At 33.2% G+C, this 11,201-nt stretch overlaps 1 protein-coding gene across 1 annotated transcript; it reads right to left on the bottom strand.

The window, feature by feature from the left end:
* Window positions 1-1,120: 1,120 nt before the first annotated feature.
* LOC130673055 (uncharacterized) lies at window positions 1,121-1,669 on the bottom strand. Its single transcript, XM_057477949.1, has one exon. The coding sequence runs from the start codon at window positions 1,667-1,669 to the stop codon at window positions 1,121-1,123; it is 549 nt and encodes a 182-aa protein (XP_057333932.1).
* Between the last annotated feature and the right edge of the window lie 9,532 nt (window positions 1,670-11,201).

An 11,201-nucleotide genomic window follows, 5' to 3' on the forward strand; every position in this document is an offset into this window, starting at 1 on the left:
AAAACTTTTGCGGAAATGAATCACCCTACTATATATATTAGGGTGCGTCATTTCGGAGCTACATTTTTTTTAAGTGCATGTGGAAAAAATCATAGTTAAACACAAAATAAAATTTTTCTTAAGAAAAATAATTTTATGTCGATTACAAACCTTGCTCATTGAAAAATTCGATTTTCCCATTTAAATAATACGGGAAAATTTTTTTTTTCAGCTTCAAGTATTGTTAACTCTTTAACAAACTTATAAATCAAATAGACTAATACATATTTTCGTAGGAAATTGAACGCTCTACAAAAAATGTCTCTTATCATTTTTTGATAAATCCATCTGTTCAAAAGTAATTGGAGCTCGAAGTAAAGTTGGAGATCTTTTCATTTTTCCGGCAAAACTATCAGACTTATCACAAAATGTTCTGGGATCTTTTTTGTTGACAATTGTATTCTCTACAAATGATTATTTGCAAAGGTTTTTCAAATTCCGCATTGTTTTCTATTTTTTTCCATTTTAATTTCAAGCTCTTAAAAAAGTGGTTCTGATCGATTTCAAGAGCTTGACATTAAAATGAAAATAACTAGAAAACAATGCAGAATTAAAAAAAATTTTGCTGATGATAATTTGTAGAGTCTACAATGGTCAACAAAAAAGATCTCATAATATTTTGTGATAAGTGTTAGAAGTAAGGAAATGAATGTTAATACGTGGTAAATAGAAACGAGCAGTATTCGATATAACACTTATGAGATATTTATTCATACTAAACTATTTGGAATCATTATAAAGATTATATAGTATAAAGTAAGTAGATTAGAATAATATGTATAATATAATAAGAATGTATAGATTAAAGGTAAATGTATAGTATAAACGTTGATGCTTTCAACACTTCCCCTCAACGTTGATTCGGTTCCATTGATACAGCGTTCTTTAGATTAATTTTTTCAACTATCGTTTTTAGCTTGTTTGGTCCAAGTGGTTTGGTCAAAATATCCGCCAGGTTGTATTCCGTAGGACAATACTGCAATTTGATAATATCTTTATCTTCCAGATCTCTAGCAAAGTAGTGTCGAGTGTCAATGTGTTTGGTTCGGTTATTGAAACCGTCTGATCGGTGACTATTGATTCAACTTTGATTATCTTTATTAATTACTGTTGGTGACCGCTGTTCTTCGTCCATGAATTCCAGTACTTTTCTTAACCAAACAGCTTCTCTCGATGTTTCTGCCAGAGCTACTATTTCCGCCTCTGTCGAAGAAACCGAAACGCATTCTTGCTTTTTGCAGCTCCAGCTGATAGTTCCGCCCAAGAATATAAAAATGTATCCGCTATTCGACTTTCTGTCTTTCGTTGATCCGGCCCAATTAGCATCTGCGTACCCGTAGAGCTCTCTGATCAGTGAAGATCTGTTACTTAGTTGTAATTCGTAGTTTTGGGTGGCCTTCAAATAGCGGAGAATTCTTTTAAGTTCAATCCAGTCTTGCTTGCGTGTATCTACGATGTGTTGGCTTAATATTGCAACAGGGGCGGAAATGTCAGGTCTAGTGTTGACACTGAGATACAATAGTGATCCGATGATTTTTTGATAAGTCGCTTCTGTTACTGTTGGAGTATTGTCTCTTGCCTTGAGGTATCCAGGGTCCATTGGAATACTTGAACCTTTTGCATTTACCATTCCTGTGTTACGTCCAAGATGACGAAAACACGTTTTTCAGTCCCTTAATTTTGAGTCAAAGCACTTAAGCCATTTACTCGGGTAGCGGGGACCTCGCTATTTAGTGTCGAGTATGTCAATATACGAAAATAGGATGTACGAGGTGAATGGATGTGTCTTATCACTAGATAAATGAACAATTTATTAAACTTACAGTTGGTTTATTCAATATAACAATATGTCAGGATACAAGATTTTGGCTGAGCTGGAGACCAGATCGTTGATTAGAATTCGACTCGTTTGAAATTGTTGTTGATTGAAATTCGATTTAAGATGAGATGTTGTCAGGTGGCTTGATGGTTGGTTACGGTTCTTGAAAGTTGATACTGGTTGATGTGAATGAGCAAAAGGGGGTACTTATACTGGGTAATTGACAATCTGTCTGGATATACTTTTTAATATGACGAAACTTTATTTAAATGTGAATAATAAAAATTAAAGCAGCAATAATATTCAATAGAAATAATTTAATTATTTAAATTATTTATAATATTGAATAAAAGAATTAAAAATCGAATTTATTTTTAATTAAAATGATTCTATTTAAATTGTATAAATTCTGAATTTAATATTATAACGACTCGAGCAAGAAATAAAAATTCGATATTTAAAATATTAAGATTTCACGTAATCAAGAGCTTGATAATTAATGGGCGCAGAGGACTGATTCGCGGCAGCTTTTATAGGCGCATTTCTAGGCGAGGGGTAACACGCGCGACCTTGATTTGAGATTTGTTACCAAAAACTAATGTTATTTGGAAGATTTGACGAATTGCGGGGCGTGGTGTGGGATAAAGGCGTACGTGACCATTTCGGGTAGAAGCTTCTAGAACAATGTCCCCACCAAGAAGAATACACCCGTTCCCCATGTTATTAGATAGGGACTATTTTAAATTATTAATTACGGATTATTAATTAGATTTGAAGCATAGCTGTTTATTGATTATTAATCTCCTTATTATTATCTTTCGATTGATTATAATTATTTCTTTTTATCACTATTGGTGTAGATGTTATTTATATTTTTAATTATTATGGATTAGTTATGAATAATTTTTATATTATTCTTGGTTTAATTAATTAAGGTGGAAATTCGGGTCACGATGACATTTTTAGTTTATAATTATTTCAATTATTTATCGATTTATTCAAAGTGGTAATTCATAATAATTTCATATGTGTTAGTGAGAAGCGGAGGGATACATTGCGTAGAGGAGCTTGGAGCTGACCTTCACAGAGCTAATGTAAAGTCGTCTTACGATATTTTTAATTATTATGAGATAATTATGGGAAAGATTTATATTATTTTTGGTTTAATTAATTAAGGTGGAAATGCGGACTATTATGGCATTTTTAGTTTGTAATTATTTCAATTATTTATCGAGTTATTCCAAGGGGAAATTAGCACTATTTTCATATATGTTAATTAGAGGCGGAGGGATACATCTTACGGAGGGGCGGTAGAAGATGGGTCAAGCAGCACGTATCCCCAAATAAGGAGAATTTATAATGATGGCACGCATCAAGAGGAGAGACCGTGAAAGCGCAGGCGTCAAATACAACACTTAGTTGAGTTATTAGAAACAAAACTATATTCCTACATATGTGTTAGTGAAAGATAATGGGAACGAAATAGTAGATTCCCTGACTGATCTATACTGTTTAGCCAGTCGGTATATAAGCTTTTATCCTAATCTCGCGTTTTTTGTCGTTACCCGCTGGGCTATTATAATTCTCTCATGTTGTTATGAATAGGTGGCTATGAGGTTTATTATCTGTAGAACGTCAAAATTATTATTTATATTTCCTGTCGCGGTATGTTATAGTGGTTTCATGATATGTAGATTATGAATGGTTATCCTATTTATTTTCTCGTCAGTACATTAGAATATTGCGTCTCCAATTTTTAATCTGTTTTTTTCTTATTTTATCTGAGTTCTCGTTTTTTTTTGTTTCACATCAACAGTCTCAACAATCATCTGACCTTGAATATATAATATACTCTTTTATTATTATTTTTTTGTTAATTATTAAATCTTTAGTTGTTTCTGGAATTTGACATGTTACGCCGTAACACCTGTTTCTTTCAAGATTTCCTGGATATAATTGGACTGGTTCAATGAATACTTTCCGGCTTTATTACGTCTAACATTGATCCCCAGGTAGCATTTTATTTCACCTAGGTCGGTAATTGGATAAAGCTTATTTAGATCTTCGAATAGCTTTTTTAATATACTTATCGTTTTGGATGCGGCGAGGAAATCATCAATGTGCATTACTAAGTACGTATGTCCATCCAGCTCTTTTCTCTTGAATAAGCAGGGGTCGACTGTACATGGTTCGAAACCTAGTTTTTGTAAGGCTTGTTTTGCATAATTGTACCAATTTTTCGCCGATTGTTTTAGGCCATACAAGCTTTTTCTGAGTTTGCATGCCCAGTCTTCTTTTCCTGGTGCCTGAAACAATGGAGGCTGTTTCATGTATATATCTTCTTTTAATTCCCCGTTGAGATAAACAGTTTTTGCGTCGTAATGCCTGACATGATATTGTCTATTCCCGGTTATCGCTAAGAACGCTCTCAAGGTAGTGTGTCTCACTACTGGGGCAAAGACTTGGTCGTAGTCTTGGCCGTATTTTTGACTGAAACCCTGGGCGACTAGTCTGGCTTTAAATCTTACTGGTTCATTGTTTTGATTTTTCTTGATCTTATAAACCCATTTACACTCTATTAGGGTTTTTTCTTTTGGGGGTCGTTCTAGAGTCCAGCTATTGTTGTTCTTCAGAGATTGAAGCTCTTCTAACATGGCTTGCTTCCATTCTTTTGAGTACGGACTTGATAGCGCTTCCTGGGGTGTTTTCGGTTCTTCTAATGGATTTTCTTTAACTTTACGTGATTGATGGGTGTCTTGATAGGAGATTTCCATCATTGATCCATCGTTTTCTTGATTCAGTGTGAGTAGATTGTCCATTCTGACAGCTAGAGGGATATCATCTTTTGACATATCTAGTAATGATGCCTGAGGGCTCCTTCCCATCGATGTCTTCCCATCGTTCAATGGTGGTTGTACAACTGGAGGTACTGTTCCAGGTTCAGGTTTAAGGGATGGAGTATAAATTGTGTCAGTTTCGTCTTCAAATGTGATGTTTTGATGTTTGTTTTCCCCATCAGTTACTTCACTGTCATCTTTTTCATTTTCCACGAACTGTACATCCCTGCTAACTAGTATCCGCCCCGAATGTCTATCTAAGAGTCTATATGCTTTCGATTCTTGCGAGTATCCTATAAAGGTGTAGACTTTAGCCTTTTCCTCAAGCTTATTTCTCTTTTCTCTAGGTACATGCGCATAAACTTTACATCCAAAAACTTTTATGTGTCCTAAGTTGGGTTTTGTTCCATGCCAGAGCTCAAAAGGTGTTTTATTTTTATCTTTTACCGGTAAGCGGTTTTGTAGGTAACATGCTGTTAATACCGTTTCTCCCCAGTATGTTTTTGGGAGATTCGCCTCGATTAACATTGCTCGAGTTGCCTCTATGAGATACCTGTTCTTTCTTTCTGCGACTCCATTCTGTTGAGGAGAATACGGAGCCGTCAATTGGTGTTCTATTCCATGGCCTTCGAGGAATTTTTTAACTTCATGTGACATGTACTCACCCCCTCTATCAGATCTAAGAGTTTTCGGTATTTGTCCAAACTGTGTTTTGCAATTAATTACGTAGTTTTTAATGAAATTGCTAGCTTCAGATTTCTTGGAGATTAGAAAAGCTCGGCAATGTTTACTGTAATCGTCAACAAAAGTTAAAATATACCGTTTCCCTCCTGGTGTCCTGACAGGCATTGGTCCACAGATGTCGATGTGTACGAGTTGCCTAGCTCCACTTGTTGAGAAATTCGAGTGTTTTGAAAAAGGTGTACGGGACATCTTCCCCTTGATACAGCTCTCGCAGTGGGATTTTATTCCGCATTCCTCAATGTGTATTCCTATGGCCAGCTCTTCTTTTTCCAGGCGTTTGATGGCATCTGGATGTCTGTGTGCCAATCGTTTGTGCCATTGATGAATGCAGTTCTCTTTGTGTATGCTAGCAACTGTCATGGCATTTTGCATGGACCTGAGTTCATACATCCCTTTGTGCGCGTCGCCAATTGCAATTTCGGAATCTTGATTATAAATTTTCATCTTTCCATCGTTTATGGAAACGTTATACCCGCTTTTATCCAGCATGTTGATGGAGATTAAACAACTATCAAAATCGGGTACAAACAAAACGTGTTTTAATAATAGATCTTGTTCTACACCTTGGCTGTTTATGCATTTTATTTTTCCGCTGCCTACTCCGTAAACCTTGCTAACCTATTTATTTGCTACGCGAACAGAGGATCTATAACTTGAGTCTAGAGTGGTATAGAAACTAACATCGTTAGTCATGTGTTTACTTGCTCCCGAATCAAAATACCAGGTATTTTGTTTTTTCAAATTATGAGCAATAAAAGCAAAATCTAATGTCGAATCTGAGTCACTATTATCTGACTCATCGATAGCTTCCTGGACTGCGTGAGCTTTTAATCGGCTTACCTTGCTTTTGTATTTTAAGTATCTCGGGCAATTAGGCTTAATATGCCCTGGGCGATGACAGAAATAACAAATAGTGTCTGCGTTGTTATGTTTGTTGACCTTCAATGCGACTTCACTATTGTCTCCAGTTTTTAATTGGGATTCACGTCTTTTATACTCCCCAATAATTGCGTTTTTCACTATGCTATACGTTAAGTCTCCTATTGGACGAACTTCCAATGCTGTTATTAATGCACTATATTGTTCAGGCAGACTACATAGCATCAAAGCAAATTTCATTTTTTCTGGTATTTCTTGACCCAGTCCTACCAGACGTTCCATCAAATTTTCCATCTCACTCAGGTGGCATTCCATATTCTTTTCGTCTGTGAATTTTATTTGACATAATTGTTTTAAGACCATAACCACCGTCGTTAGTGTGGCCTTCTCATGGTATGCTTTTAAAGAATTCCATGCTTCTACTGCACTTTTTGCATCTTTGATAAGATTAACTTGACTGTCTTCGACAGACAGGCCGATGATAGCACGTGCTTTGGTATCCTTTTTGTTCCAAATAACGAGTTCCTTTGCCTCCGTGGGTGCATTATCTTCAATAACTGTCCATAAATCGTCCTTCATCAAAAGCATGTTGATTTTGAACTTCCAGGTTGCGTAATTATCATCATTGAATTTTACAATAGAGTTACTTTCTGCCATTTTTATAATTTTTTAATTTTCTTAACTCTCCTTTAACACAAAACTTTTTAAAACTTTGACACTCTGACAAGCCTTTTTACTACTAACACCTTAACATCCTCCTGGGCCCATAACCATTGTTAGAAGTAAGGAAATGAATGTTAATACGTAGTAAATAGAAACGAGCAGTATTCGATATAACACTTATGAGATATTTATTCATACTAAACTATTTGGAATCATTATAAAGATTATATAGTATAAAGTAAGTAGATTAGAATAATATGTATAATATAATAAGACTGTATAGATTAAAGATAAATGTATAGTATAAACGTTGATGCTTTCAACAATAAGTCTGATAGTTTTGCCGGAAAAGTAGAAAGATCTCCAACTTTCCTTCGAGCTCCAATAACTTTTGAGCAGATGGATTTATCAAAAAATGATAAGAAACCGTTTTTGTAGAGCGTTCAATTTCCTACAAAAATATGTATTAATCTATTCGATCTATCGATTTGTTGAAGAGTTAACAATACTTTACGCTAAAAAAAAAAGGCCATTCGGCAGCCGAAATGGAAGTAGATTTTTCATTAATTAATTTTTTTCACTGTTCAAATAAAAGTTGATAATGAAATAAAATTTTTTTTGACATTTTCTTGAAAATTCTCGAGATGATAAAACAAAAAAATCAAAAAATTATAAGTATAATGCCAAAAATTGAAGCTAACTAAATGAGCTTCAGAAGAATTTTTGATGATAATGCACTATATGTTTTGATTTGACGTTATTTAAAGATACCTATGCATATATTCGAACTATCGGACCAATGGTATTCCGGACCCTATTCGAAAAATTATGATAGATTATGGTTTTAATGCTCGAAAATTCTAGCATAAGGACAAAGGCGATAATTTGCTTTCAATAAAATCTACTAATAAAATATTCTAAGATTAAAATTTGATTGTGATATATCACAGTGTCATGCTTGAAATTAGTACTAATATTTGAAATAAAAAGCCTATTACAATATCAAACGACGAGTAGATATGGAAAATATTATCATCATAACTAATGTTAATCTTGTTATTGATATATCATATCATTTATACACTGTCGGTAAAACAAAATTGTATATACCCATTGAATTGAGATGTTTGGATTTTATAAGTGTCACACTGCGATAATATGAATTTAAGTAGCTCCATGAATTTACTAAGAAGTAGGAGAACTAATGCAATAGCAAAATTTCATTAAATGAATGGTAAAATAAGTAATTTCAGTAATCCAGGCATATGTATAGGCATGAAAATTAAAGCTTATTTGAAGAGCTTTCAGATGAATTTAATATAAAGTCGATAAGTTATCACATTCAAAAGATATTGAAGGAAGAATAAGTAAAAATATGAATTTTTGACATTTTGAAAATTTTTAAATGCTATAACTTCTAAACAAATCGACCGATTGAGCTCATTTTCAAACTCGAACATGGTAGTCACGCACAAAATACGTATACTAAGTTTTAAGGTGATCGGTTCGAAATTGTGGCTATAATCAAAGTGAAAACCTGCATAAAATTAGCTTTTATAATATTTTGTAAATGTTCAAAACCATTTATCTATTATAAAAAATGGTCCAATCAATGAGCTGTATAGTCAAAATTGTAGGCAATCGAACGAGCTTTTACATAGAACAAACGAAAATAAGCTATCTCTTTCCGTTTAGAAGTTACATCCAGTTAAAGCGGCAAACAAATTTTTTTTGAAAATTTTACAAAATTTCAATTGACCATAACTTCTAAACTTATTGGCCGAATCAGCTCATCTTCGAACTCATCCAAGGTAATCGTCCATAGAATAAGTTTACTCAGTTTCATTAAGATCGGTGTAGAATTGCGGACGCTATCGTTGGAGAACGGCGCGTTATATTGTATATATATATATATATGTATATGTATATATATATAAATACATATATAAACTTTTGAAGTGAATGTATTTCCTGACTCAGCTCGCCGAGCTGAGTTTAGGGGTAGCAAAATTTTTCGAAAATTCCATCATGAGGACAAATACAATAGTTAGATTTTTATGAAATCTACTAAAAAATTTCCCGTGTTATTTAAATGGGAAAATCGAATTTTTCAATGAGCTAGGTCTGTAACCGACATAGAATTTTTTTTCTCGCGCGAAAATTTTTTTTTGTCATATCAACCGCGAAAGTTAAAGTTTCAAGCAACATGCAGAGGGCGCAAACCATACGATTTCTGGCAATCTATAGTTTGGTTAACTTTCCTCGAACTTGTATCAAAAAGTAACTTCTCTCTCTCTATCTGTCTCTACATTCCTACACGACTTAAAACATTTTTGACTGTTCCTCTCTCAATTTCAACTTCCGCCGTTGACATGACAAAAAATTTTGTTCGATACTTTATGCTCAAAGGTAGGAACCCTGACAGACTTGCAGGTACGCGTTTGAGGTTATGGATACAATCTCATCTTCGTACTTTATCCGGTCTCGCTTCGCTTGATAACTAACTCGGTCTTGATAAGAAAGCGCCTATGGCCTCAACTCGTGACGTCACTTCAAGCCGTCAGAATCCCTACCGTTCCGCATACGTATCGAAAATAACTATTTTGTGTTGAACTATGATTTTTTCCACATGCACTAGAAAAAAAAAGTAGCTCGGAAATGACGCACCCTAATATATATTAAGGTGGCGCAAAAAAACCGACTATTTTTTTTTTCGATCTCGCATGAAAATTTGTTGGTTTACGATGTTTTGAGAAGCCTCTCAAAAAATCAGTTCGATAAAAAATTTTCAAGAGGTCACTCACGAATTTCGAAAATATCAAAAATAATCGGAATTCGGATTTTTATTTCTAAATTTTTTTCCTTCTCGTGGCAGCAATAGTTTATATTTGTGAAATCATGACTACGCTAAGAATTCCAGCCCAAAATTTAAACATTTAAACTTCGCTCAAGAATTTTGAATGTTTCCGAGTGCTGTCTTTTAGACGTTTTTGAGCGACCCTTAAATATTAATAATAAAGCTTCTCGATTTTTTCACCATCAATTCGCATGACAATGAATGAAAATATAACCCGAGAAATAGAAATATCAAGTTTTTTACATACTTTTTTATTTTTTAATTTAATTTGTAGGTTTTTTCGCTTATTCAAATCTTACCAAATTTGATTGTTTAAGACTGTCATGTATATTTTTGGTTATGCAAGAGTTATATTTGAGTTATAAAAACTATTATTATAAAAACTAATTCATACTATTAGTTACATATTATCAGTTAATTATTTATTAGTTGGTTATTTTAATATATATGAATGCTATTGCATTTATATATCCTTTGATTGGTGTTTATAATTTAGTTTATTAATGATTTGATGGCAAACCAATCCAATTCAATTATTTTATTGTGATATTTCGCTAGCCCCTCGGTGCTAGCATCTTCAGACTCACTGTTAATTTTACATATTTTATAACAATTTATACTTAAAAATTAAATAATATATTTTATTTGAAACTTACAATATTGAATGTGGGAAATTATTTTTATGAAATTATAATTTTAATTTTTAACAATTTTATTAATTTTAAATCTGGAACCAATACATATTATTTAGAAAACTTATAAATTGAAATTATAATTTCATAAAAAAAATTTCCCACTTTCAATGTTGTAAGTTTCAAATAAAATATATTATTTAATTTTTAAGTATAAATTGTAATAAAATATGTAAAATTAACAGTGAGTCTGAAGATGCTAGCACCGAGGGGCTAGCGAAATATCACAATAAAATAATTTAATTGGATTGGTTTGCCATTAAATCATTAATAAACTAAACTATCAGTTAATATCCAAAATTCTTGAGCGCCGTTCAATTATTCAAATTTAGATGATGGTGTGACTAAATGAGTTGATGGTATCTCAATGTCAGATACTTCACCCTCAGACTTATGAGGTGAATCTTCAGTATTTTGAATCTCAAAATAATTTCACTTTCATGATGAGTGATCTGCAATATATCAAAAATAATCAGTTACGTCTTCGAGACCGTCTTCGAATTTTGAAGTCATCGTAATAATACGTGCCAATATCGTTACCGGCATTATCTAGTAACTCAACTACTAAAGAATTTAAAATTTTTGAAACGACTGCAGGACCCGAGTATTTGAGTGCTAATTTAGCACTATAGCCATCAACTTTATTACACAATTGTTATTTAAATAGTTAA

This window comes from Microplitis mediator, chromosome 1 (assembly GCF_029852145.1).
Source record: "Microplitis mediator isolate UGA2020A chromosome 1, iyMicMedi2.1, whole genome shotgun sequence".
Taxonomy (NCBI): Eukaryota; Metazoa; Arthropoda; class Insecta; order Hymenoptera; family Braconidae; genus Microplitis; species Microplitis mediator.